Source organism: Miniopterus schreibersii, assembly GCF_964146895.1.
Source record: "Miniopterus schreibersii genome assembly, chromosome: 2".
Lineage (NCBI taxonomy): Eukaryota > Metazoa > Chordata > Mammalia > Chiroptera > Miniopteridae > Miniopterus > Miniopterus schreibersii.
In genome coordinates, this window is record NC_138102.1 from 125,904,025 (window position 1) to 125,928,701 (window position 24,677).

The 24,677-nt window shown below is 35.4% G+C and overlaps 1 protein-coding gene and 1 pseudogene across 2 annotated transcripts in view; one reads left to right on the top strand and one right to left on the bottom strand.

Moving 5' to 3' along the window:
* Positions 1–233: 233 nt before the first annotated feature.
* TRHDE (thyrotropin releasing hormone degrading enzyme) overlaps positions 234–24,677 on the bottom strand; it is a gene marked incomplete at its 5' end in the record, with an annotated part of 326,090 nt that continues 301,646 nt past the window's right edge. Inside the window, 4 exons of the mRNA XM_081130892.1 lie at positions 234–2,990; positions 8,009–8,090; positions 12,107–12,247; positions 12,792–12,959. Coding sequence (XP_080987018.1) covers positions 2,847–2,990; positions 8,009–8,090; positions 12,107–12,247; positions 12,792–12,959 — 535 coding nt within the window. The 3' untranslated portion in view covers positions 234–2,846. The remainder of the gene's footprint in view (positions 2,991–8,008; positions 8,091–12,106; positions 12,248–12,791; positions 12,960–24,677) is intronic.
* LOC308552856 (small ribosomal subunit protein eS1 pseudogene) lies at positions 17,535–18,339 on the top strand (annotated as a pseudogene). The gene has a single exon. The product of its transcript is annotated as a small ribosomal subunit protein eS1 pseudogene (transcript).

Consider the following 24,677-nt stretch of genomic DNA (forward strand, 5'->3'; position numbering starts at 1 on the left):
ACCTTGTAAGATATTACAATTATAATATTTGTAAATTGCACCACCACTAAAACTTTAGTCCTACAATTATCCAAGAAATAATATACACCAAAATGACTTTAAGCTCCAGCTAAAATCCATGTTACTGAAACTCAAGAATAAACCTAGCATTGTAGATATTAGCTTTAGACCTTGTGCTTATATATTTTAAATTTTTTTCAAAGATTATAAGAAAATTTAAGGGAAAATGTGTCAAAATGGGGAAAACTTTTTATTTACAAGTTACCTAGAGATATTTAATATTCAATATGGTAAATAATTTAGTCGTTTTTAATTGAAACCAAGTTTTGCCATTGTACATATACTGGCACAGTAAAGTTTTAAGCCTAGCTATTGGACACTTCCACAATTTGCTATTTCATGCATATATATGAGTTGTAAAACAGACAAAGAAGAAAAAAAAGATAAAAACTCTATGTAGAAAATAGAATTTTATAACTACATTTTACATAATATTCCAAGAGATATCAGTAGTTATTTTATTATTTGGAAAATATTACTTATTTAAACAACTAAAAAATGTTAAAGCCTGATATAATCGTCAACATTTCAAAGAATAATCATTGAAAAATATGTAGAACAAAAATTCCATCTCAATGCCATTGATATCACTTATACTGTTGAACAAGTATTATATGAGGTATTGAACATCGCACATAATCATACACTTAGGATCGGACACTGTAGCTAAACCAGTTGTTCAAGGCCACTAAAACACTGAAAGAGGATTATTAACAGTGGGGAGGAAAAATGAACTATAAAAGCCCTTCTAACTCAAATGTGGAAATGGTGATTTCACTCAAAAATGTCACAACTACTAAGAATTTTCAGTAATTCACAACACAAAACAAGATATCCACCTCAATTTTTTTATCTTCTCTTAATACATGAGTCCAATGGTGATATAGTACATGTTTTGGACTGCACATCAGTGTGATATTTATTATTGTCCTGTTTCAGAACTTACCCCTTAAAAAGTTCCCATATGTGATGAGTACTAATTAAATTTCATCACTTCTGATAGGTGGATGGCTCTTGAATTTTATACTAAGCATTACTATGTCTTAGAAACACCACATAGAGTATTTAAAATTCATGTGTTTTAATTAAAATAAGCACTGAAAAAAATAGATATAAGTAATAGATATTAAGTGCTAAAAAAGATAAAATTCAATTTTAGGTGATACTCATTCTGTGGATTAGGAACTATAAACCTCTAATAAATCTATGGCTCAGGTTTCTAAAATACCTGAGTTTCTTCTGTTTGTTTTTGTTTTTTTGGCTAGTGTTCACCAACTATTAGAGTTAGAATATTTTCTTTCAGTGATCTGCAATAAGATTTGAAGGAGGTTTGGAAGAGTAAAAACCTCAGGAAAATAGAAAGTGGTTCACAAACATTTGGCTTATGTACAGTAGTTGTATTGGTATTTTATAATGAGAAACTTAAAAATATGTCAGTTTGGAGCATCTAAGCTATGCTTGGAGAGCTGGCTCACAGTGTGAGAATACCATTTAAAAAATCTGCGTTACATAACAAAAAGAAAAGTGTTGTCCATGCCAAAGAAAAAGTTTTGCTCAAGAAAAGTAACTTTTGGACTTAATTTTAACATATGGATGGCACAACTGGCATTAAGGGTCATTAAGGGCTAATAGACCCACTTGAGGTATGGTTGCTTAATGGAGGATTAGATTCACAGACACAAAACTGACACACAGAGAGTGTTTTACTCTCTGGACCACCCAACGTGAGCTGGAAATACAAACAAGATGAAAAAATAAATATTTTTTGCAGCACTAATAATTATTAAGTATGCACAATTTATGCAATAGGAAGTTTGACCAAAATGATGACATAATTTATATTTAGAATGCAAGGCTGCCACTTAGGAGAATTAGAAAAGTGTTTATACATAAATTTTGTTTGAATCCATTTTTTATGTAGTAGAATAGACCACCGTTAAGGAAGTAGATGAAACAAATTTATAACAGTTGAGAAACTTAGGAAATTGTCCAGAAAGATAGATAAATTCTTTTCAGCCTTTTCAAAGTTTGCAGAAGTTTATAAAAAGAGATAAATTGTCCTTAATCTGAAGAGATTCTTTGCAGAGGTGCAGTGTACAACATACTATATACATATGGGGTTTCCCTATGTACATATACATATGCATACACTATCTATATGCCTTTTTTAAACATATACACAACTTTAACTCAAAAAATGAGTTAACAACACAATAATCATTGCAAGACAATCCATGTGCTGAAATAAGTGACTTTGATCACTTAAAGGGCTATTTTACCTCTTACATTGCCCAAGACTGAGAATATAATTTCCTTTTTTAGTTTTTCTTTCATTGCAACACTGATTGTCATAGATAATCTTTGTGCTTTTGCATAATGCCCATCCTGGATGTAACATGTGTAACATACAACATTGGACATTTTAAATAAGCATGCTGGAACACAGGCAGGACCATACGACCATGCACAAAATATTCTGAGTATGTTTTTTCCAAATTGACTGCAACACCAACATGCACCACTATCATATTTGGTCCTGTAGAGCAAGGAATGTACAGCTGAAGCAGTCATGGCTAGTTTCATTTGCAAGAGTTTCTTTAAAGAAGAACGCCCAATGGAGAAACAAAACAGAATGAATGAAACAAACAAACAAAATCCCCCAAAATCAACAATTAAAAAAAAATTCCTCCCACACGTTAACACTGAAAATCTGGCAATTTTCCTCATTCTGCATAAAGTAGGGCTTCTCACAGAAATTCTGAGTTGAGTTGTTTATGAGACACCTCCTAGTGTCTCAGAGCTTTTCCTAACCATTGGAAAAGCTCGTCTTGGTAAAGCATTTTCCAGCGCACATTGGCTTCAACAGTTTCCACGGCTCTTGAGAAAGAGGCAGCAGCTACTCCATCATAGTTCTTCATGAAGTTCTTTAGCTGAAAATAAAGAAATTTTAATAGTAAATATGCATGTCTTATATACATGTCCCACATATGTAAACAAGAATCGGTCTGAAACAATGTGCCACAGTCACTACAGAAGGTATAATGAATATGTGGAGTAAGCTTAGTACTGAAATGTAATATGACTGTGTCCATTAGGCGTGATTTATTTTGGAATTGAAAGGGGAAAAAAGAGTGGATATTACGGTTTAAATAGCCATAAAATCAGCTCTTGTTTCATAGATAAATATTAAAACAGACATATTTAATATATCTTTTCATAACAGGTTGATGGAATTGTGGCAAAGACGAATTCTAATTACGAAGCACAGCCAATGGACGAAATAGCCTTAAAATATAGCCCTAGCTGGTTTAGCTCAGTGGCTAAACCTTGCCCCATAGGGGTGCGTGCAAGGATTTAAAAAAAAAAAAAGCTGACTATAAGGATTAAAGTTTGCTTTTTGTTTGTAGAGAGAAAATTATTCTTCTTCTTCTCCAGATAAGCAGTCTGAGGGCTTGACACTGTCTTTGATGGAAAGGGAATTACCAGTTATTGGGTAGTGGGGAAAGAATACTGATGATATAAAAACTGGATGATTCAATGGCATCGCAGTCACCTGAGTAACTAGATTTAGAAAGAATGAAGGAGGAATGTGGTCTCATTTAGCCAGAGAATTGGAACACTAAATTAAAATGTTATAATTTTTAAATGTTTTGTCATAATTCTTATGGATATAAGATTTTCTCTAACGAGTCTACATATTCTGGAATGCTCAGGGATTTTATTTCAAGATTTGATGCTAGCAGTGTTTCTTTCTGTTTGGTATGTCTTAGGAAACTGGCAACCAACGATTGCGATGCTAATAGACAAATGTGAAAAATCAACTTGCATCAAAGAAACATTACGTGGTGTGAGTCATCCCAGGGTGGGCCGCGCCATGTGGAGGGCAGGCCAGGAGGGAAATGTACCACGTCAGGGCTGCCCTAAGGACAGGAGAAATGGGAGGGGCATTTAAAATTTTTAAATGGAGTTAATACCTTTTGGATTAATCTAAAAACCAGTTTCTGGGAAGCGTGGTTTGTTTATGACAGTGCAACTTTGATTACATGATACTGATGGGTTTTCTCAAAGTTTAACCTGTGCTCTCCTACAAAGCCCCATGCCTCACCACATTAGCAACAGGTAACCATGTCTCAGAGCAGTGTCTTTTACAAGAATTCAAAATTACTATGCTTTTATAACAAACATGTAAAATATCCAATGTTTAACAAAGGTTTATTGGCACTATCGTTAAAATTGAGTTGACATTTGACCAAATTTACTCATACTAAGGAAAGGGGAAGGAAGGAAAGCACTGAAATTTTTTGAATAGCTTCAATATCTCAGGCACTGTGCCACACACATACACCTGTAACATATACATATGTAAAAAGGAAATCTAACAAAAACACCCAAATGACCTTTTTAATTTTAGCTGATTAATCCAATAATTCATTTGTATTTATATAGCTATGCTCAGACTCATTCAGTCTATATCTCTAAAGCAACAAATAATACATGGTGATCTATGTTTTGAATTTAGTGTTTCAACTTATTACAAAACGTACATTACATTATATAGTATAGTATAGTAGCATTATTTATGTATCAATCAGGAAAAAATTATATCTCTTCCTTATAAAATATGCTCTGCTTTCTTACATATTTTCCTAAGCAGTCACTGAGCATGCCAAATAGTGATAATGACCCTTTGGCAACTTCGAGCCTGTGGAGCATGCTGTGGGCTTCTTGATGAGATAGCAAAGCACCCTGAACAAAGAAGTAAATCTCTTAAGTCTTCAGCAAAGGCAAACAATAGGTTTGAATACAAATGTGCTATTGACAGGATAGCAGGTCAGATTATGCTGCAAGAGAATGCTCAGTTGGAAAGGTAGCTGGTACGTCTCTTGGGATTCATTTCTCAACTCACTATTCTAGTGCACTAAATACTGCCCTCAAGAGTTCAGAGAGCCTGCAGTGACTCCTGTGAATCTTAGGTGTAGCTATTGGTCAGAGGACATCTGGCTCACGTTCCTCAGCTGGCATAAACTGACCTTACGCCCCTTCTTCCTCCACAGCTCTTCTAGCAAACAGGTGGTCAGAGCAGCCCTCTCTCTAGCTGGTCCGAGGGCGTGATCGCAGAGCCCTCCAGACTCCTGCCTCACTCTAGAGGCTGTGGGGTAGGTGGAAGGCATTTGGCGTTCTAGTTTGCTTATTTCTGCAGTTCCTTGGTACAATGTCTGCTGCTATTAGTTTTTATTATTGTGTTTCCTAAATATCTATGCCATCTTAGGTTTTTATTTGAGGCTGTAGGTTTAGACATTTTTATAAAATAACATTTAGTAACACGTCAGAGTTGTTTGTTCTCTCTGCTCTTCAGAGCGTAAAATTTCTAGACATGTTTGTCAATTTCTCTATTAAAAACATTTTAACATTTTATAAAACTCTTATTTTAGGGTGCCCTCAATCTTAAACATCACAAAATAAAAATTATCTGTAGAGTAAATTGCAACATATATAAATGAATCGGATTATTGCCTATCATGAGATTTATAGTTTAAATTAAACATTAAAGCTGTGAGTGGGATCTCTGCAATGCATGGGATCTATGTTATCCTACAACGGTGTTGTACATTAGGTTCAAGAAGCAGGAAAATGAGTGCTGGAGAGGAATGGATGCTTAAAGGGCATTAGTATAGAAAAATGGCAAGGGCCTCTGAAGTTCCATGTGGTAGTACTTCCATGAGTTTAAAATTAAGGAAATAATGCACTGTCTCATGGAGAAATATTGTTCAAACTGCTAGAGCCAGGAGTTAAAGGAAACTGTCAGTCTGAGGCTCTTGGATGCAGTTGTAGGATGGAACCATGTAACAATATAAGTATCTCTACTTGATGCCCCTACAGCTGATGGGGATCATGAAAATCTTAAATGAGTTTTCAGAATTCATAAAGATGCTGATTCTCTTTTGATCTATAAACTGCTGGAATGAGAATATGCCATGTCTAGAGGGAGCACATTGGGTTTCTGCTTATGAGGCTCATTGGTTACAGGAGAATGAGACTGGAATTTCCTCAGCCCCTTTATATTTATGGAAGGGGTTCTCAGCAATACAAATTAAACCCCCATTCCATCCAACAACAGTGGTCCCCAATCCTACAGACGATTAGATAACGAAAGTATGAAAAAGCCTCAGGCCACAGCTGTTAAACTAGAAAGTCAGAGCAAGCAGCTATGCCGTGAAGGGATTCATCGCTCATGCCAGGAACTCCGCTGAGAAGTTAGCTGCTTTGCAGATAATGGACTAAAATTCACAACTTAGTTTCAGTTTTGAAACTGCACCTTTCATTATGGATATCTTAGAACATTTCAAATACAATGAAGTCTAGTGTAAAAATTAAATGTATAAGTGAAATACATAGAACCAAATGGTCAGTATATGATAAAATCTGTTATATGTCCACTTAAAATATGTTTTTCCTATTGCCTGGTATTACCAAAGCAAAAAAAATAATACGAAAGATAGAGTTAGAGGATAGAAAAAGGAGGGGGGCAGGAGAGAGGCAGGGAGGACACGCGTCAAATGGGGAGAAGACCCAGAGAGAAGCCTGGAGAAGAAAGGCAGCAATAAGGAGGGGCGAGGAGGGGAAGGCAGAGGAGAGGAGAGGTTGTTCACTTCTGCAATCACTTCAAAAGCTGCACAGGTAGCGCTTAAAGGAGTCTTTCACTTACAGGTAATTGAATATGAAATCATGGAATTATAAGTACTTCATTTAAATACAGAGAAAATTGGAAGCAATCATTAATGTAATTGCTCTTTCTTTCTGCTTTGTATGGATATGAAAAAGTCCTTCCCATTTAGCTTCCCTTACTAACAAATATAGTGAAACATGAGCTGGGACTTTCAAAACCAAATCCTTCAGAGTTGGGAATACACGTAGCAGGGACAAAAATTGAGTTTGAAATCACTACAATCAGAGACTGAACTTAGCTCATGGTGTGAAAGAAGCCACGCTAAGCATGGTGGAGGATCATACAAAATTGGGCGATATCAAAAGATAAGGGTGGTGCCAGGGTTGATGCTTCTGCAGGATCGCTGTTCGATGTGATTAGCTCCAGGTCACAGCATCAGGCATTCCATCGGTGGTAACTAAGGAAACCATGATTCTCAATGAAGACCCTCAGCTATGTTTTATAGCAGCAGACTACGAAGGGAGAGATGTTTGACAGCCCACTCATTCTAATCATTTAAGAGTATCTATATTTTGCTCCTTCCTCCTACCTACTTACCCTTTCCCATTTCACACTCCTCTCTATTAGAGATGTTAGTGGTCAAAACAGTAGTTGGTATCCAGAGAAATAAACCAGAGAAAAAAGGATATGTTAGACACTTCACCAACTGGGCACTAGTCCTTAAAAAATTACGTTTGTTTTCATTAATGAAATTCCTTTGTGATTGTACCAAGCAGAATTTTAAGCAAACTATTAATCTAAATATATTTTTCCAGATACACTTCCTTCCAACATATGAATTTATTCCACTTAACAGACTGAATAGCATGAAGCAATAGCATCACATCCAGTTATCCATTCTCTGTATGAGCCTGAGCACAAAGCAGTGAGACTCAAGTTCTGTACCTCAACTTCAACTTTGGTCTCTGTATCCAAATACTGAATCACAGGAGAGTTTTGTTGTTTTGAGGATCCTAAATTGGATTCACAAAATCAGCTGACAAGCAGCTGATTGAATCAGATATGTCTGGAGTGGATTTGGAATCTCCCAGTTGAAGACTCATTCCATTCAAGCATTTCTTAAAGGCACTTTGCAAATAATGAATTGAGTAAAGTAGTTAGCATGAGTGAGTGTGTGTGTTAAAAGAATGAATATGATTCCATTGGAAACAAATGGTTGAAGTAATAGTATCATTTCATACATTTATTATAGAAAAATATTAGAAATCTTAAAATATTTACCTCTTTGAGTTCACCTTCAGTATTAAGAAATTCTGTAACTCCACTGATAAGTTTGGAATTCATAAATAATGCCTCTCCATACCTCAAAAGATAAAAATAAGTGTTAACGTTAATACAGGCAATAATTTAAGAAATACTACTATATTTCTAGTTCTCTAAAAACCTATTTGAAAAAATAATGACAGAAAACTTCCCTAATCTGATGAAGGAAATAGACATAGAAGTTGAAAAAGCACAGAGCGCCCCAAACAAGATGAACTCAAAAAGGCCCAAACCAAGACACATCATAATTAAAATGCAAAAGGTTAAAGACAAAGAGAAGATCTTAAAACCAGGAAGAGAAAAGCAGTTAGTTACCTACAAGGGAGCTCCCAAAAGACTTCCAGCTGATTTCTCAACCAAAACTTTGCAGGCCAGAAAGGATTGGCAAGAAATATTTAAAGTGATGAAAAGCAAGGACATATAACCAAGATTACTCCACCTAGCAAAGCTGTCATTTAGAATCAAAGAACATATAAAGAGCTTTCCATAGAAGAAAAAGTTAAAGGAGTTAATCACCACCAAACCAGTATTACATGAAATGTTAAAGGGTCTTCTTTAAGAAGAAGAAAAATAAAGATAAAAAATATGAACAATAAAATGGCAATAAATACGTATCTGTCAATAATTGAATGTAAAAGACAAAACTAACAAACAAGTAGAACAGAAACAGACTCATAGATACAGAGAACATTTTGATGGTTGCCAGATGGGGGGAATGGGTGAAAAAGGTGAAGGGATTAAGAAGTACAAATTGGTAGTTACAAAACAGTCATGGGGATGTAGAGTACAACATCGGGAATATAGTTAATATTCTAGAAACTATGTATGGTGTCAGATGGGTGCGAGATTTACTAAGTTATGTAATGTCTAATCACTGGGGTGTACACCTGAAGCTAATATAATATTATATGTCAACTATAATTGAAAAATTAAAAAAAATAAATACTACTATAAAGATTTTTTGGAATCCTTCTTAAGGGTCCCATTTGATCAGTGGTGTCTTGATGCCATTAAGATCTCTGAGCATTCAAGGTCATTTCCCTAAGGAGTCGGGAGATGCAAAGAGCTATGGTTACAGGATACCGGCAGATGCTGCCTGATTTGGCTCACAACTTTTAAGAGAAGTCTGAGTAGTAGTAATTTTTTAAAAAGGAGCCCTCTAAAATTAAATATAAGAACTACTATTACTTTTTATTCCAAGGCCAGAGGAAAAACTATTTTAAAACTTTCAACTTTAACTTAGCTTACTAGGAAAAACAATCCCAACTAAAGAATAGGACTGGAAGATAAATCTGGGCATTATCAGTATGTCACACAGATCCTTTGGTCTGGTCAGTTAAAATTGACATTGGCATTCTCATTTTTCATGCTTAGAAACTGAGCCAAATTTCTCAAAATAAAAAATTAGCATTTTTATGTGGCTATTAAAATAAAATACCAAGTTGTTCATTTGAATTGTATAATTCTTCTACCACAGCATAATTACTTGCCTCATGACTCAAGGCAAGAGTTTTTCTTTTATTGCTTTGTCTGTTCTATGCTAAGGATACCTACCATAGGCTATCATACTCAGAACTAAGAAAAGTACACCAAAAACTAGATCCTGAGTTTTGGGAAGCCAAGGTCAGGCCACAGGTGCCAGAGGTTTTCTATTGCTGCTCTTACTTGTGGGACATTAAATAATTTAGCTTTCGAAGCCTCAGTTTTCTCATCTGTAAAATGAGGGGACTAAACTGGATGACTGTCACAATTTGTTGTAATCCTAACACTGAACTATTCCATGGGGAAAAGCTAGCTAAATAAAGTAAATAGGCAATCAATAATAATATAAGTAATCATTCATAATCACTATGTGAAGAAATGGCCTACTATGCAGGAGTAAAAATAATTCTTTTTCTAAGAGTGTTCTGTTTATATTTTGATTATAGTCATATTAAGATGAATAAAGCACAATCCTTTCCTTGAAGGTATTACACTATCTAGAATTGTAAACAGAAAATTTCCATTTATTGTGGTGATAATAAAATTATACACTTGGTTTAGAGAAGGTCTCCTGCTGTGGGATGTTGGGATAGGATTTGGGGAGATGATGCCATACAGGTTGAGTATGGAGTAGTTCCGAAGATCAAGGAAGAAATTAATTTTAGGCAGAGGATCAACATAAAAAAAATGCAAGGAGGTGTGAAACAACATGGTGTGTGAAGACAATTGCAAGCATTTGGTGTTAAGAGTGTATAAATTGTGAGGCTGGGGATAGCAGAATAAGAGGCCAAGGGATTAGTCAGAGGACTTATTAGGGAGCTTCGATTCTCAGTGCAGCCCAGAGCCATTGAAGGTTTTACATCACAGATATGTCACTTTTGCTTTCCAGAGTGACTCTTGAGACAAATGGAAAAGGCTGTGTGTGTGTGTGTGTGTGTGTGTGTGCGCGCGCAGTGGTGGATATAATTAGAGGCAAGAAGACAAAAGGCTATTGGTAAGAGAAGAGCCTGCGCCAAGGCAGCGGTAGCAGGAAAGAGGACTATTTCAAGAAACATTTAGGAATAGCTAAGCTGACAAGACCTCAAGACTAATTGTTACATATGGCGAGCGAAAGGTTGCATATGCAGATTTCCAGGTATCTAGGCTGAGCAATTGGTGGACAGCCACACTGCATGCTGAGAAAAGGAAGAGATAAATGATGGGTTTAGCTTTGCAAGTACATCCCAGCAGGAGATCCCAACAGGCCACTGGCCATTAGCGCGCCACTTGAGTGGAATGTCTGAGTGAGAGAGAGATTTCAGAGTGACTGAAGCCGTGAGACTAGCTGGCAACTGAAAGCAGGGGAATCTGCGGGCAGGAAGTAAGGGGAACTTCGGGCAGCACCCCACGAGCTCAAGGATTCAAATACTGACAGAGGGGTAGGGGTAGATGAAGGCAATCCTATCCGTCAAGATAAACACTGCCATATCTGTAGATATGCTAAAGCTTGAACCTTTCTACCTTTTGATTAGAGATCATAGACTCTGAGACAAAATAGGCATATCAGGAACCAAACGCTTTTTGGTAGGAACTAAACTATATATGCATTGCAATGAACTCTGATCTACAAAGGCACTCTATACAGAGACTCTGTGTATGGGTAGATATTTAACACTCAAGCAAGTTCTAATCTTCCAATCATTCCATTTTCTGAGCTGAAAACACAAAAAACCAAGGTGCTTTCTAGGAATATCACTGCTTTCTGACAATAAAATATTTGTAGATAGAAATGTATTTTAATATGATACATCCATTCTTTATACTAAGGTAACTGATAAAGTGTACTTTTTAAAAGTAAAGTTTACACAGCAGTTTTTAAGAGAGATAGAGCAGTAGGTCTGCACACTGTCTGGGGACATTTGAGAACATGCAGCATTTACATGCTCTATAATAAATTTAATTTTAAAATACCATAGAGATTATCAGAGTAATAAAGGAACATTTATTATAATATATTTAAATATATAAGAAACATTTTCTAAAATTGAGGCTGAAGAATCCTTACCACTGAACAAGATGTCTCAGGAATGAATTATACTGCAACTAAAATTATACAGTGATTCAAATGTTCCTTTTTTATATTATGATTTTATTTCAGGTGTTTTGTGATATTTATATTTAAAGGAAATTTAAAACGACTTTACAGAAATAAAGTTTTCTTGATATAATACAATTATATCTGATTTACAAATCATATTTTATAACACATTCAGGATACAGGGGTTTTATAAAAACAATTTCTTCAACTTTGGAAAGTTTGTTAGATTGCCAAGGAAAACTGCACTGCTAAACCTTTTTACTCTCATTTCCATATATAATTACAGTTATCAATATTTAATGAATGATTAATGTTATAGAATTGTTAAAATAATTTTGAGTTTCATAGGCATGGCAGGACCCATCTTGGTTGTGGTTTTTCCAGATCTGATTCTATTATCTGGACCTTGATTCTAACACAAAAAGTTGGGCTTTTATCTCTCGGATGTCACCCTTAATTTACTCACTGAATTATGAATGATTGGACAAGGTATCTACCTGGTATTTAATATCTTCCACTTATCTCTAAAGAACTTCCAGGCAAGGTCCCGGCCATGTGGATTTCGAGCTACATGGATTATCACGTCAATGGCATCTTGATCCAGCACCACCTCAGAATTCAATGACAGATTCAGAAGTCTTTAAAGATAGAATTGTGGGGAAAGTTTTAGTCCAACAATTTAAACATTTTTATAAAATTACAAAAATTACATGATTTAATTATCATATTCTTCAAGAGAACAATCCTGTGTAAACTTTACTAATACAAATTAATCAATAGAATACTTTTCTGGTTATAAAAAAGGAAGAAGATAAAACTCATAGTATGTTAGTTAGTACATTAAGTTCTAAAAATAACTTGTGGGTGGAGAAATCACAATTCTGGTTTGATGATGCAAACTTACCTTTAAAATTCTTTATAGTAAACACTTCCTTTTATATTGAAATATTATCTTACATATATAAGTAAAAACATCTTAAAAATCAGTTACAGAAACAAAGGTATACCTTTTAAGTCAACTAGCTTTAATTATGTTAATGCATCAGTGTTCCTTAGTTCCAGCAATATAGATTTTATAGTAAGCAGCATATATTCAAGGAAATAAAATCAACTTTAGAACAGTTTGATTAATGGAGAATACTTTCACTACACAAATAAATTTAGAAACATTAATTGACCCACCTATTTAATAAATTCCTGTCATCACTGCAAGTTAAGGCTTCCAATAATATTTTCTTCTCGGAAACTGCCGTGGTGGAGTGGAATTTCATCCATATGAACTCCCAGACGTCCTCATCGAGCAGTGAAACTCCTGTACAGTAGACGATGTCTCTAACATTTAGTGGTATTCTAAAGAAGCAACCCATGGTGGTTTCTGTTAATTAAAAGCTTCACAATGTTGAAAGTAAAGACAGATACTGCTTTACTACAGTGGGTTTAAAAAAAAAATGATTTTGTTAATTCAACTGTAGCTGAATGAGAGTAATATTATACAATAACAATATTCAAAAATATTGACAACTGAATGAATAAAATAATGTATTTTATTTACAGGTAGTTTTGAATGAAATTTTTCTTTCCATTCTTTAAACTATCTTTAAACAAAAACTGTACCAGAAAAGCATAAGAAACCAATAAAAATAGGGTGCTTTATATTTTCATCTGCATTAATAGGTTTATCAACCAAGATTTTGCTCTCATAATTGGTAGACCCACGAATGACAAGAAAGCACTAGTTGAGAAGACTGGCTAATCTGGATTAAACAGAAACATTTGCTCCTAAATTCTTAGACAACTTTTTAAAAATTATTTTTCTCAAATACCTCTCCAAATTTTGGAACCTAGAAGATTATTAATATGGACAATAAAAAAAAAATTACATTTTGAGGAAATAAAAAGTTCTTTTTTCCTATGTTTATAAAGGTGACTATGAAAAACAGACTAAAATTTGACTTTGACTCCAAAATAAATGTTACAGTGGGAAATTGTAGATTTAATCCGCCTTGGTTATTTATTATTTATTTATTTTCTGGCTAAAGGAATTTATGGGTGGAGGGGGGACAGAAAATCAATGGGCGGCTAGAGAATCAGATCAAGTAACTGGTGCCCCAGGGAAGGGCATGTGGCAGAAGCATCACCTCCAATCCTCACATTATAGCTTCAGTTAACATTCAAAACCTGGTTATTTATAAGTTGTTAATTCTCATGTGTACTTTGCCATAGCAATTTTTAATTAAACTTTTTTCTTTCAAGTTTCAATACATACTTCACATTTTAAAAACTTAGTTCTCTGAAAGAACTCTCCAATACTTTAAAAAGTTAAAATGCATTACTGCTTTGTGCAATATTCAGTAATTTAATAATAAGTGCTTTCTCTGGGTAACAAGATGAAACAATCCTGTCTAAAGATTTAGGACCTTTATGGTTAAAATACTGCTATGGTTAAAGGAGTATTTGGCAAAAAGGAGACAGTGTCCATTTGACTATTAGTAAGATGATCTCATCCTGTTCTGTTAAGCAGCTAAGTCGGGCTACATTCAGGATACTGAGGATGTGTATCGGGATACCAGATGTGTAGAGCTGTTAGAAGTATCAGACAAAATTCATGGTTCCCAGAATTGGCTAAAACTGTATTATTTTGTCTCTTCCTGCAAGTAATTAAAATATTTGGAGGAAAGTTACTTTAACTTTGCTGACTGAAGCTTTTTTGTTTGGTTGGCTGATTTGTTTTCTTAAAAACAAACAAACAAAAGGAATACAGACATCAGAAGAAACCAGTGAAGAGCTTCACACTTTCTCCTATTCACCCTCTTAGCCTTGGATTCCCCTTGAAGAAAGTATCAGTAGTCTTCCCAATGGTCAGGGAGACCTTGCTCTCCCTGCACTGTGTGTGACCTGCTTGCCACACAGCACACCTGAAAGCACTAAGGAAAACACTGCCACCACATTTTGAAGAATGTGTTAATCCTGGTAAATACAGCATAAGGTTACAAAGATGCCTTCGCATTTATTAACTGCAATAAGAAAGGTAACGCATCTAACCTTTCTCTAAATCATCCGCTAGCAAAGAGGATGACTCTCTCTTCCAAATATTACAGGCTACAGAACACACCACCATATTATTGTCATGACTTTGGCCAAGAGATCGATACAAATATTTGCAAAAAATAATAAAATGTCTACTGTAATCAACAATCATTGCATATTTTCTTAATGTTAAACCTAATAGTACCAATTTACTTTCTAATAGAAATTCATTAAGTTAGTAATATACCAAATACAGTACAGGAACAAAGCCTATTGAATTAGGCTGGTTACTGCCTATGAAGCCAGTCTCCAGTATCAATGGTTTCAACTAAAAAAGGCATACAGAAATATAAAAAAGACAAAAAGAAAAGAGAAAAAAACTAATGTTAAACTATGTTCCTTAGAAATAACTTGAATGCCATATACTATAGTTACTAACAACAGTCCATATTTTTTTAATTTAGTACTTGCTGTTGGTGCTGCTGAACTGTGTGAGATGTTATGTACAAATGAACAAACGGATCGGCGAGTCCAAGCCCTGGACACTGGCTAAGGGGAATCAGAGGTAGAAAATAACACTTCTGTGCAATATTATGTTTCAGGTTACACAACAAATTTTATTTATGCTATATAATAATATCACGACATCTCTATTATAAACTTCTTTTAGCAGGAGAAGGAATTCTATTTTGAGAGAAGGTATTTTGCACTGTAACAATTATCTAGCAAGCTGAGAATCAGGATGATCTGTACATGACAGTCATTCTTATTTACATCAGCTAGAGATGGCTAATAACAATGAAAATAAGATGTATTGATTTCTATTAGTAATAATATTCAGATAATTGTCACTGAATCCAGATTTTTGTTGTTCAATAAACATTATCTGATAAAAAAACAAAAAATTAAATAAAAAACATAGTAAAAATTAAATAAAAAACTCATCCTTTATGAGAGTGCTATCACCAACCCCTGGGCCTGCCCAATGGGCTACAGAGTAATACCAATGCATCCAACCTATAATTCTCTTAGTGCTGAACTGGATGTCACCTCTCACCTCTTCTTTAATTATCATTTTTTACATACAGCTTAATTAGTCATCTTTGAGACATATTCAATGTTGGAAAGACTGTTTTTCCAACAATAGGTATCTACTCCATTCACGGAAGTGATCCTGGTTAAAATGTGGCCTCTGGGTGACTGAAAGGATATAGGTTAGCCTTGTATTGAAGGGGCTTCTGTCTGCATGGCAAGCTGGTCATACACAGAGCAAAGAAAAGAGATATTGAAAGGGATCCCAGCAATAAAGTGTTGGATGAAATGACAGACAGAGCCCCCTGAAAGAATCTCCCAAAAGTTGTCCTGGACAAAGGAGGTCTTTGAAAGCAAAGCTGCCCAGAATAGAAGCAGATCCTATATCTGAAACCGCAGCCACAAACCAAGAGAAAGACCACATCTTTGGATGTCATCTGCAAGAAACTGCAGGTCAAATTTCAGGCCTGTCAGTAGCTGTCCTTCTGTGAACAGCAGGCATATCAAATTTGATTACAATGAAAATGGGACACATATGTTTATATATATAATCTAAAGCCTATTGATGGTCCTCAGCTTCAGCTACAAACCCCCAAACTCTCAGGAAAGAAACTCTATTAGCAGATGTTAGAAGGTTCACATTGCTTAGGGCTCATAAAGCTCCTTAGAAGAGCAAGGGCAGAGCTGATTAGTCGGAGAAAACTGCTCTGATTTTCCTAGCATCTCTTCCCACCCCATCAATTCCTCATCTTCCTCACCACTCACCAGATAAAGAATCAGTGTATAGTTCACAGCATTATTTGTACTCATCACTGAAAATAAAACAAAATTTGGGAGCTCTGCATTTGCCAAGGGCCTTTGGTTCCCAATGATTTCCATTGTTAATGAAACCCCCCTTTGCTGCTAAATTTGTAAAGATGTTCTGATAACATTTTAGCAAAATAATTGCTCTGGGGACAGTTTAAGATCTCACTGTATAAACCAAAGTCATTAGGAACAAATAAAAAAGCTCATTTGTTTGTAAAGCATGAGCTGAAAAACCCACAGAAGCCATAGTTGTGAACAGTAAAAATGAGTCCTGTGAGGTTCTTGATGTCAGGATTACAGGGAGAAAGGGCCCCTTCTTGTGAACATGAAAATTGTTTATGAAAATGTGAATATCCCCACAGTCATTTCTATTTAACTGCTGCCTCAGAAGTAAGTCTTTTAATGAAGTTTTCTCTGGGAAGGAAAGATGTGTTTGTTTTTCTCTAGGTATGGTATACATCTTATACACGAGCAAAGGGAACTAATCTCTTCCAGTTGCCTCCTTATATGAGATGAACGGGTTAATGCTTAGTCAAAAGGTTGTGCCTTAATTTTTTCTAGGATACTAACATTGCAGAAATTATTACCTAATTAGTGTAACTTCTACTATATTTTAAATTCTATTCTCTATTTAAACAGGATAAGAGTGCATTTGTATGAGCAAGTTTTAAAGCATAAAAGTTCAGTATATCATTGTAAAATAATTTATTCTGTATTTTGTTGATATGTTTAACCTGTTTTACCTTTACAAGAGCAAATACCTAAAAACTGAATGGTTGGGGTAGAAGTTAAAAATAAGTAGATACAAAAATAAAGGCATGCACCTTTTAGGAGAAATTTTTACTGAGTTAAATAATGATGGTGAAATGGAACTAATATTTAAATCATAGCAAACTGGTACTTTAATTATTAAATGGAAAATTGTGAAATAGATTGATAAATTAAGATAAATAATAAGAAAAATTTCCAAATAGTTTGCTATAAAAGTTTTTGTTACTGCATTGTTTTTTTAAGGTAAAAATTCAGGATTCATCTAAAATAATAAGGTACTGCCCTTTTGGCTCTCTGAGCAGCACCATGGTGGTGGGCAAGAACAAGTGCCTTATGGAAGGTGGCAAAAAGGGAGCCAAGAAGAAAGTGGTTGATAAATATTGGTATGAAGTGAAAACACCAGCTAGGTTCAATATAAGAAATATTGGAAAAACACTAGTCACAGGAACTAAAGGAACCAAAATTGCATCTGATGGTCTCAAGGGTCATGTTTTTGAAGTGAGCCCAGCTGATCTGCAGAATGATGAAGTTGCATTTAGAAAGTTCAAGCTAATTACTGAGGATGTTCAGGGCAAACACTGCCTGACTAAATTCCATGGCATGGATCTTACCGGTGACAAAATGTGCTTCATTGTCAGAAAATGGCAGACCATGATTGAAGCTCACGTGGCTGTTAAGACTACAAATGGCTACTTGCTTCATCTAGTCTGTGCTGGTTTTACTAAAAAAAACCCCACAACAATCAGATTCAGAAGACCTATTATGCTCAACATCAACAGGTCTGCCAAATCTGGAAGAAGATGATGGAAATCATGACCCGAGAGGTGCAGACAAATGACTTGAAAGAAGTGGCCAATAAATTGATTCCAGGCAGCATTGGAAAAGACATAGAAAAGGCTTGCAATCCGTTCATCCACTCCATAATGTCTTTGTTAGAAAAGTCCAAATGCCGAAGAAGCCCAAGTTTGAATTGGAAAAACTCATGGAGCTTCATGGTAAAGGTAGTGGTTCTGGAAAAGCTACTGGGATGAGACAGGCAGTAAAAGTTAAACGAGCTGATGGATATGAAGCCCCAGTCCAAGAATCTGTTTAAAATTCAGACATTTAATGGTGATGAATTAAAAAATCTTATCTGTGATAAAAAATAAATAAATAAAATAATAAGGTACAGTTTTGTTAAAATAAAAATAGCAACTAAAATGATATCATAGATTAATACTTAATAATATGGTAAATATATTATTAAATATAATGAAATACATTATTAAGGACAGTACAATACAGTTGTGTTTTAATAAAAACAATGTCTATGTTAGGAAGAAAGACAGGATAATCAAGATCAACATTAACAACATTTGCCTCTGGGTTTGGAGATTGTAGATAACTAGCCTTTGTTTTTTTAACATATATTTCAAAGTTAATAATTTAATGAATTTTATAATTACTTTGGAAATAAGATAAGTAAATGTATAATTCCATTTATAAAGGTTAGATTCTGTTACTATTAAAATAAAATGTATTTCAATATAGAAAAATGCTATTGAATAAGATGTGGAAATAATTCCTTGTGATACACTCAAGGTATCTCCCATAGGAAACTATTATTTGTCAAAGAAAAAAAAAAATCACACAATTTTAAAATATAAATTTTAGCCAGTAACTGCCTGTAGGACTCAGCAAGTCAAGGTCATTGCTTTGGGCTTCATTTTTCATCCTAATTGGACAGGGCTAAAGTACATGAGTTCTAAGGTCCCTCCCTGCTCTGTTAGTACAAGATTCTTTTTATTAGCAATTGTATTAACACTGAAATGTGGTTTTAATTATTTTCAGAGACAATGAGAAAATTTTCACAAATCGCTCACTTCTCTAAGAGCACCTCTCTCTTTCAGGGGCACTATGCATGCCATTGATATAAGTGTGGCCTACCATTTAATTAATTTTAATTAATTTGCAGTTAATTAATTCATTTAAAAGATCATTTGCCTAATCTAACTAGAAATTAAAAGCCAGATTTGGTTGAGGCTTCCTCCCTGACACTGCAAATCTTGTCCTGCCTTATAAGTATTAATAGTCTTTCTTCTTCCAGGGCAGACAATCCATGACATTAAAATGTTAGACTAGCCCTGGCCCAATGCTCAGTGGTTAGAGCATCAGCCAACGCATGAAGGGTCACAGGTGTGACTCCCAGGCAAGGGCACATGCCTGGGTTACAGGTCCGACCCTGGACCCAGTCGGGGGCAGGTGCAGGTGGCAACCAATCGATGTGTCCTCTCACATCGCTGTTTCTCTCCCTCTCTCTCTATCTCTCTCCCTTCCTCCCTCCCTCCCTCCCTCTCCTCCCTTCTGTTCCAGGCTCTCTAAAAAAAAAAAATCAACAGGAAAAATATCCTCGGGTGAGAATTAACAACCACCACCACCACCTGGCCGGGTGGCTCAGATGGTTGAGCATCCTCCTAAACACCAAAAAGGTTGTGGGTTTGATTTCTGCTCAGGGCACTAAAGGGAGGCAACCTATGAATGTTTCTCTCTCACATCAATGTTTCAATGTGTTGTTATTTTCCCTTTCACGCTCTCCCTTCCTCTTTCTTAAAAATCAATGGAAGCATACCCTCAGGTGAGGATTAATTATATATATTAATTATATTAATATATTAGTATATATAAATATATTAATTATATTTTTTAGTATATATATATATATATATATATATATATATATATATATATATATACACACACACACTAAAAAATAACCTGTATTTACAAAGGTTGATTCTGTTTTATTTTATTATCCCCTACCCCCATCTCTTATTCTGTCCCCATTCATCAGTCCCTTGGCCGCTGCTAAGAAAGCTATCTTTAATAAAACTTAAAGTTATTTAGAAGGAATGTGCGACTTTTCGCACCTAAGTGTCAGTTTTCTCGTCTGGAAAATGGGGATAATAATTCCTTACAAGTTATTACAATGATGAGATTAGATAATGTTTATCCAGGGCTGAGCACAGTGCCTGGTTCACCTCAAAGGTTCAGTATGGGCTTTATCCAAATGCTGTGCATAGCCAAGTGCAAGGGACATAAAAAATTGTCCCCAAAAGTGGTAATGACATTCCTTCTCCTCCTTATTTTTATTAATATTATTATTAGGATAAAATGGCAACAAATACTCTTATTTTTTTTAAACAAATACTGGACTAAAAGAAAAGCAGAAACAAAGTTTTTAGACAAACTCACTAAACGTGAATGAGTAATTATAAAGATCATGACTGACAATACAGCTCAGGTTTAAGGCATTACAATAAAATACTCTTTTATAATCCCACCTAACTTGTCAATCAAATATGCCACTGAATCAATATAAAAACCCTGGCAACCGGAAGAAATATTGTTCCTTAATATCTCTAACGAGGCCCCTAGCCAGGGGGGACAGAATCCCACGAGAAAGGCGCAGTCAGGGACCGGGGAAAGAACACTGCACGGTGGTGCCGTGAGCCAGGCCCTGACACGCAGCTGCTTCCAGGGAGTCCTCTCACCAGTGCCCATATAGTGGCTGCTCAGTCCCTTCAAAACTTAAACATAACAAAAGGCAATATTAAAACCTCTGATTGCAGGAAAAGGCAGTTCAAAACCAGTCTGCATGGCCCTATGATGCTCATAAAACAGAGTTGGAGAAACCTGGTGGAGAGTAGACCAACTGTATTTAAAACTGCTGTTCTGAGTGATGTTCAGTACCTCTTTATATTTTAATTTTGCATCTGTGCAAAGAAGCATATGCTGCTCTTTCTATATGAAAGGAAAAAGGACTGCTTGGAAGAAGGAGTCATTTTAATTCTTAATATCCCAAATGTATCAAAAGGCTATATTTTAAAATAACAGCACTCCTTTAAAATGGCTTTATAATTCAAATAAATGTACTTTAAATGGAATGTTTACTTTACATAAGCTAAAATTATATTAAATTTTATTTTAAACTTGAAAGTCTCATGTATAAAGTAGCTATTATTTCTACTGGGTGGGAAAGGAGAGGAGGGATGGTGAGGGTTAAGTATCTGGGCTATCAAACCACTTTATAAGATATAATTGCTAAAGCACAAAAAGATAGAAAACCAAGTAATCCAGACAACATCAGAGGACAAAAAGAAGGAGACACCAAAGAAAAGGTAGGGCCCTGGCTGGTGTGGCTCAGGTGGTTGGAGCGCTGCCCTGTGCACCAGAAGGTCACGAGTTCTGTTCCCGACGGCGCACATACCTGGGGTGCAGGTTCGATCCCCAGTTGGCACGCGAACAGGAGGCAATCGTTCTTTCTCACATGGGTGTCTCTCTCTCTCTCTGTCTCTCCCTGCCTTCCTCCCTCTCTAAAAAGGAAAAAAATCAATAAAAAAAGAAAGAAAAGGTAGAAACACAGAAAGAACTCAAGTCACCCGGTATATGGGGTGGGCAAAACTAGGTTTACTGTTGTCAGTATGCAAAACAGCTTGTTCTTGTATTATTATTTATTCATTATTGTATCATTTTCCATATGAACAACTGTAAACCTACTTTTGTCCCACCCTGTGTCTATCACAAAACACTATTTGATGCTTATGGGATATTTTTCATCAACATTATCACAATGTTAAGTAAATGTTATCATACTATCATTAGAAAGAAGACTAACAATGTCTGGTCAGCATGGCTCAGCGGTTGAGCCTTGACCGTCAATCCAGGAGATCTCAGTTCGATTCCCGGTCAGGGCACATGCCCTGGTTTCGGGTTCAATCCCCAGGTGGGGGCGTGCAGGAGGCAGCCGATCAATGGCTCCCTCATCGTTGATGTTTCTCTCTCTCTGTCTCTCTCTCTCCCTTCTTCCCTCTGAAATCATGTAAGACATATTAAAAAAAGACTAACAAATTAATTTCACTTTTATTTTGAGATAGAAATTATATATAAGGAATCAGTCCTAAGTCTTAATCATAGGAGGAAAAATAAGCAAAAAGGAAATGTTGATGCTGCTGAACAAATCTCAGTGCTCATAGCAATGCTTATGTTATTTTGAGAAAATGTGGAGGGACTTTCTTCTTTATAGTGTGGTTGGTAGTTGCAATAAACCTTATACTCCATCAATCTGAATCCATCAGTATAGTCTACTATCTGTGATTAAATAAAAATGTTTTGAAAGCTGCAAATATTTTTGTTGGTGCTTCCGCTCTGGCTTAGTGAATAATAATGATTACTACTGTAAGCTTAATCAGCATTGCTCCCCGCATTGCCCATGTAAACTTACATTCATTTAGCACTTAGTACTATGATAAACAGTCTGGCAGTTAAAATAGAGCTATTCTACAATTAATGGGCATATCTTTTGATAGATGACACAAACTGAAACTGGTATAATATTAGGCAAACAATAAGAGCTTGGTAGGAAAATTACTACTGTCAGAAATGGGAGAAAAGCCAATTATATTGAAAAGGAAAAATTTTTAAATTAAATCAAGTCACCTTCAAAAGCACACTTCTGTAAAAATTAAAACACCTTGAGAAAATACTATTGACCATTTATCTTTATGCATGGCTAGAAATATAATTTTTATCAAAAAGTAAGATGTCAGGAAAAAGCCAAAAGTGTTGGGAAAAGGAAAATAAGTGTATAATTATTTCTGCATTTTAAATTAGAATGAAAAATCATTAATGCATTTGCATTACAAACTAAATATGACTAAAAGAAAATGAATAGGAATATGCACTAACTGGGGTTATATTAGCTTTTGAAGCAATTAAAGCCCCTGCTACACAAAAAGTATATTAAAAATGCATCCAGATTAGTTAGTCTCTCAAGTAGGATATTTAGTCAAGTATTTATCCCATTATGGACTGAACTGAGTTAGCATGTACTGAATTCTCCAAATGGTGAGGAGAAGTGGTACTTTCAGTGTAATTCCTGAGAAGTTTAGAAAGAAGAAAAGTCCTCTTCTATTTGCAGGTGTAGACACTACTTAAGTAATTTTTTACTTATTTATTTTGTATTTTATATTTAACTCAGGTGTACAGTACAGTGGTTAGACAATTATATCATTTACTGATAATTCTAGTACCCGGCTGGAACCATACATAGTTATTACAATATTATTCCCTAGGCTCTACTGTACATCCTCACACGCAATCTTAATATATGACCTCTATTTATAAATATATTGCCAGGTAGTCATTACTGGTTATGAAAAAAGATTTTCAGTTTGACAAAGAAATTCACAATAGGATTAATTCAAACAGCAAGCACACTCACTACATTTCATATCTTATTTTTCCTTTATGTAACTTTTCCAAAACACTTCCAAGCTCAGAAGAGAGATCCCCTAAAACTTTGATGAAGGAACATAATCAGTTAACTGGGATTTTTGCTCTACTCAGCAAAGAAAATAAAATGAATTGATTAACTAAATAAAAAAATTTATAAAACTTCCAGAAGATGTTCTTGGCTCAGTATAGATACTGCCCAATCAGCTAAACTTTTTGAAAGTAGCAAGACTTGAATATTGAGAAACGATGTGGAGGAGGAAGGCCATTTTTATACACTGTTCTTTCCATTTAATATCACCTTTCCCTCTTCCCCTAGTGAACATGTAACTTCCCTGTAGACCACAGGTCAGTTGTCACTCTGCAAGAATGTCCATCTCACTGCCAGGTCAAATTCCCCATTTCATATAAATCTCCCTTCTGGGTCTCAATACCGTTAACATCTTACAGTAGGACATCTGTTTAGCCTTAGACTGCCACTGGACTGTAAGCTTCAGGGCGGCAGAAACAGTTTCCTTCTGGATGGTCATCTGGTGCCTTTTGGTATGTCATGGGTGTGGCAGAGACTCAAGGTATATTTGGTACCTGAATCAAGTACTCTAAGAATCTGAATGAATACTACTCAACTAAATCAAGTAGACTTATTACTATGGGGTGGAAATGAGCAAGAATACTTTATTTTAGAAACAGAGCTAAAAGTTAAAAAGCAAGTTGGCCATTAACAAGGTATTCCACTACCCAAATGTGGATTGGGGCACCTGGCCCTGCAACACAGCGTCCATCAAAATGAGAAATGCAGCTCCTGAAAAGATTTTATTTTTTAGCTTTAAAGAACTACAGGGATAAAGTGATAATAAAATGTCAATGATGATGACATCTTTGATGGTAATTGTGACTCATTCCAGAAGTTCCCATACCACTTTCTGCCTTAAAGATTCTCATGAGCAATTTCTAAGTTTCTAGGCTGGGGTTGTGCAGGCCTAGAAACAATTCATCACGAGGTGACCAGCCACAACTACTGGAATATAAAACTCCTAGGACAGAAAGATGACAGAAGAAACATCACTCTCCTTATGATATGATATAAATGTATAATATAAGTGAACGAAAATATGTGCCCTCAAGTAGGTAACTAGCTATGTTTTTTCCTCTCACGTCAAT